The 5403-nt window shown below is 41.9% G+C and overlaps 1 protein-coding gene across 1 annotated transcript in view; it reads left to right on the top strand.

Annotated features, from left to right (window-relative positions):
* Positions 1-5246: 5246 nt before the first annotated feature.
* Positions 5247-5403, top strand: part of MRPL39 (mitochondrial ribosomal protein L39) — a 10537-nt gene continuing 10380 nt past the window's right edge. Inside the window, exon 1 of the mRNA XM_009894934.1 lies at positions 5247-5256. Coding sequence (XP_009893236.1) covers positions 5247-5256 — 10 coding nt within the window. The remainder of the gene's footprint in view (positions 5257-5403) is intronic.

The following is a 5403-nucleotide window of genomic DNA, read 5'->3' on the forward strand; positions in this document are numbered from 1 at the left end:
ACGCAAAATACGTTTTGGTTTGCAGAGGGAACAAAACCAAATCACCCTAGCTTTATTTTTCTGCACCTTGCATGCTGATTTCTACAATAACTTTGAGGTATAATAACAAAATATCAGTACAACAAGTTAGGATGGCTATATGTGGTTTCAAAGACGTTGCAATGTAAATACTTGAACACATTACAGACAGGTAAGAGAGGAAGATTATTATGATTCCTCTTCTCAAAAACATGCATAGGATAGGGGGCAAAGTAGCTCACTACAAGAAGAGAACTGGCTGTTTAATTAACACTTAGAAGAGTAAGATGTTAAGTCCTGTGTAATCACCCATCTGTCATGGCTTACACATACCAAACTAGAAGGCAGTCATGGGAGAGCTAATGAACGTTCATCCTTGCACCTCCATTGAAAAAAAAAGTTTAATGAAAGGCAATGCTTCCCTAATATATCCTATTCAGGCATAAATCTGACATATCTCAAGTTTACTTGTTGAATTTAAGTAGATCAACTAGCGTAATCCTAGCTTCATGTAAGCAAATGCACATTTTGTATTGTGTTGATGAGCAGGTAGTGTGGATGTGCGACGCTTTGTAAGAAGCTCATCTCTTTTTTGCGGAGTGAAAGCATCGAAGATTACAGATCTGCACCACTTTTCCCCTTTCTTCCTGTGCTTTCCTAAGTTCAGCATTCTTGAAACTTTTTAGTGTCTCTTACCTGATCTATAATAGCAGGTAGCTCAGCAAGGATCTGGAGCCACTGAGGGAGAAAGTAAAAGATACAGGAAAAAAGCACTCCTATGCGTAAGTATACCTCTATCTTTATTTATATGGAGAGTTGATTGTTGTTGGAGTTTACATCGTTCAGGTTTCGATCAAGAAGACATGTTTGAATATTTTTCCGTATTCAAAGAAGAAGAAACAGATTTTTTTTCATATTTCTGAAAGAGGAACGTTGTGTTTGAGGTGGTCAGAGATGCCATTTAAGATTTGGTGCTATAGCCTGTGGGTTAAATCTCTGTACACACCTTTTCTCTGAGCACACCAAATTATTGTCACAAAGATTTGTTCTAGTAAGCGCTGAAGACAGGAGCACATAGCTGTAGAGTGACTGTTCTGGTGTGATTCTGCACATGGCAATGGGACAAGTTGATGGAAATCTATGTTGTAACACTGCTGAAACAGATTCCACTTAATTAAGTAGCTTAACCATCAAAATATGTATTTCGTGCTCCATGTTACAAACGTTGTTTCTGAAACTCTTTGATCGATGTGCTACGTATTTTTTTCGTGCCCATCCTACCAGCCTGCAGTACATTGAATCTATCAGCTTGAACCCCCTGCTCTTCACTGTGAAGAATTATTAGCAGCCGCGTGTAAGTGTGTGGAGAGGTTGATATCTAGGGATATGTTTTTTCTTTTGCAGTTTTAGCTGTCACCATACCCAGCTTTTTATAATGTCCTTGGGTATTGCTTTAACGCCTATCCACTCCTTGTTCCTTTCTATTTCTTGGCCTTGACTCCTTTCTGTTTCTGTGGCATCTTGTTATTTTGTTTCACTGCTTCATGTTAGTTACCTTAACTGTTGTCTGGAAAAAATATCTGTTAGCTAGCAGATTATCTGCTTATTATGTACTTCAAAACTGAAAACTGTGAGCAAGTATAGTTTTGAGAAAAGAAGCAAAAAAAAATTTCAGATATTCTTTTTTTCCACGAAGCTGTTGTTGATGGCTGTTTAAAGAGCATATGCCATAGTTTAGTCATCTTGCTATAATGAAAAGGATTAGAGCGCTATGATAGAACACTGTATCTCTACTAGACTGTTAAAATATTTCATATCTCATGTGTCAGCCAAACTTGAACCAGGAAGCCAGAAAATGTGAGGGTAGAACAAGATAACAGTAATACAAATTACTTGTTCTCTGTATCTTTTTTTCTGTGAATATTCCCCTCCATTTTCTGGAACGTCTTGTATAATTTTATCTTTGACTTGCAAAGTACAATATTAATGCCATTTTTTTCAAGCGAATTTGCAAGATTACTGCCACCGAGCAGACAGCTCAGTAGCAATCAAAGGTACATTTCTAAAAAAGATCCACCAAATTGGATGGCATTGGACATTTCCCGATTCAACCTAAGCAACAGTGGACAATGCGTTAGCCACGATGCTGATGGTGGCAGATTCAGAATTATTTCACCACAGCGTGCACCACGGGAATGTGTGTATGAAGCTGCACTTTAAGCCAGGTCACCAAAATAATGTGAATAAAACATAATCTTTCAGCAAAACTGATCCTGCAATTTGTATCACTTCAGTGATCTCATGTTCAGTACCTTGTACAGTGCTGCAACAGTTGTCTACCTAGCATGTAAGCAGTGAGAAATGCACGAGAATGGCAGAGGGAGCGGCAGGAGTTTTTAAGCCAGTTTTGCTTTTGAGGCAATCTTGCTTCCATAAGCGCCATAAACCGTCTTAGTCTGTCACTTACCCGTTACGGTTGGGTCACATACTATGGCATAATAGCACTTAACGGGGTTACTCATAGGGCAACCTCCCATTTTCTTCTCCATATTATAAAATAACATCCATAGTTTTCCTGAAAGTCACAAGGCTTTATGAAGTCTGATACCTTGTAATTATTCTTGGACAGTTTTTCATTTTTGTTACCTGTCTCTTCTTGGTACCACAAACATGCTCTGTGTTGGACTTCAGCCAGACCCTTCCCAGAGTACTTCTTAATCAGAAGGCCTTTGTCTTTTGGCATCGAGGGATTGACAGTTGGGGGGATTGCACCAAGCCTTTACATCTACTGCCATGTTTGGCAGCTGATAGTAACCCCCAGCTGGCCCTCGGCTCAGTCCATGGGGTTCCAGTGGACCCAGGGGTTTTTACCCTTTCACAGAAGCCATATATATTGTCATAAACAAGTAAATATATTGTCATAAACAGAGAAATGACATTACGATTGTGAGCCAGCTAAGTCAGCAAGAAGCAAAAATGAGGTTGGCAACTGAACTTTTTAATTAACCCCAAATCTATGCTATTGTTGTTCGTCTTTTCTGCTTTTGTCTGGGGGCTGTAGAGATGCCAACTGAACCCTTGGTGAAATTTCCAGCAGCTTTGGATGTCTTTTGATTTCCACTGGGGTGTAAAGCTTTGCACTGTCACTCCATTGGACAGGGATTTCCAAACGGCAGAGGGCTATGACCATGCTCCTCCTGTAGTCTTCAGTGTGTTACAAGTCCCTGACGGTTTTTATCTGCATTGTGCTTCCAGCGCAGCACGAAACAAGTGGTAGGAGGGACCAGATGTTCTACCACCATTTTTCTGAAGATTAAGCTGAATAAAAGTTGCAAATACTTGTACAAGAGAAGACTTAGAGATTAGAATGTGTCAATTTAAAACAGAGAGACATTCAATAAAGTGTGCAGTATCAAACAGGATTTTACTCCTGTCTTTCAAGACTTCCTCAGAGTGACAGAATAGGGTTTGTTTCTGTCACTTTCCGAACATTTTGAATTTACCTCCTCATAGAGTAAAAATGTTCTTTTTATATCCTACATTGTGAACTTTGTTTTGTTTGTTTGGTTGTTTTTTTATTATTATTATTTAAGACAAAACAATTATGTGATGTGGTCATTGACCGCATATGATTCCTCACACTATAGAAAAAAAAAGTTAATAGAAGAAATGGTGAAGTTGAACTATAATGACATAAATAATAACAGAATCTTTCTGTTTCTCAGGACCTTTCACCTCAAGGCTATAAATTGTTTCACACATGCAAGTATGTAGCCTACAATAAGCCCGGTGCACTAAAAAATAACTTGTATTTAACTATTTTTAAAAAATGAGGAAGTAGGATGATGGACTTGTTGAAATTCTTAATCTATCAAATAATGTAATGAAGGGCAGCAATAGCTACTGTACTCGCACACCTGGTTTTCTGGATGAGAGCCTGGGTGAGCAGGGAAGGCAGTGCCAGGTACTGAACCAGGAGGAGCCAGCTGTCCCGCTGCTCTGCAGACGTGTTTCCACAGTGGAAAATTCTCTGTCTGTTGCCGGCCCTTGCCAGCATTAACACATTCATTTTTTTGATGCTGTGTTTAATTACATCCTTTAGCTCTTAATGACACTAATTCAGTGTAACTGTTTGACATTCTGTTGTTACATCCTTGCTAATCAGGGATTGGGCTGAAGACCACCATCAGCTAAATTGTAAAGCATTGAAACACATTCTGAGTAATTTCACAAATTTTAACACAAGCCATGGTTTTCCTACCCGGGCAGTAGCTAGTTTGTGCTTGGCTTCAATCTTCTGGGGAGGAAAGGCAGTAGGGTGAATGTGATGGTGAAGGGCAGCTGCCAGTACGGAGCTGCAGTTACACGGGTCTGCCCATGGCCCTGCCACAGCAGGGAGCTGGGCACCAAAGATCATTTCCACCAGCCACCAGGCTGTTAATGTCAATGCTGTAACCCCAGTACTACATATCTGCAATCCTTACTAGGAGATGGCTGAATCACAGAATCACAGGCTCATAGAATACCAGATTGGAAGGGACTTCAAGAACCACCTGGTCTAACCTTGCTTAGCAAAAGCACGGTCTAGATGAGATGGCCCAGCATCCTGTCCAGCTGAATCTTAAACGTATCCAATGATGGGGAATCCACTGCTTCTCTGGGGAGATGATTCCGATGGCTGATTGTTGTCATTGTGAAAAATTTTCCTCGTGTCCAATCAGAATCTCCCCAGGAGTAACTTGTAACCATCACCCCTTGTCTTTTCCATGTGATTCCTTGTAAAAAAGAAGACTCCATCTTCTTTGTAGCCACCCTTCAAATACTGGAACACGGTGATAAGCTCTCCTCTAAGCCTTCTTTTCTCAAGGCTGAACAAATCCAGTTCTCTCAGCCTTCCCTCACATGGCAGGCTTCCCAGTCCTACGATCACCTTTGTGGCCCTTCTCTGGACCCTCTCCAGCACGCCCACATCTTTTTTGTAGAGCGGGGACCAAAACTGAACACAGTATTCCAGGTGTGGCCTGACAAGCACTGAGTAGAGTGGAATAATGACTTCTTTGTCTTTGCTGGTGATGCCCTTGTCGATGCAGCCCAGCACCCTGCTGGCTTTCTTAGCTGCTGCAGCACACTGTTCGCTCACATTGAGCTTGTCACCCACCAGGACCCCTTAACACCTTCAGGCCACCCAAAAGGCGCTGGTTTCAGGCTTGACCTTACTGACCCGCAAAATGGGGCCAGGTGAGGCAAAGGGAGGGCAGAGGGGCTACGGGTGGCCCCCACAGCCCAGCGGAACTGGCTGAGGCCTCAGAAAGGAGAGCTAAAAGCCGAGGGCGAGGAGGGACGGCTCCCCGATGCGCTGCGGGCAGCCGCACCCCGCTCCTCCCG

The sequence above is a fragment of the Charadrius vociferus genome, unplaced genomic scaffold (genome assembly GCF_000708025.1).
Source record: "Charadrius vociferus isolate BGI_N301 unplaced genomic scaffold, ASM70802v2 scaffold201, whole genome shotgun sequence".
In the NCBI taxonomy this organism is placed as follows: domain Eukaryota; kingdom Metazoa; phylum Chordata; class Aves; order Charadriiformes; family Charadriidae; genus Charadrius; species Charadrius vociferus.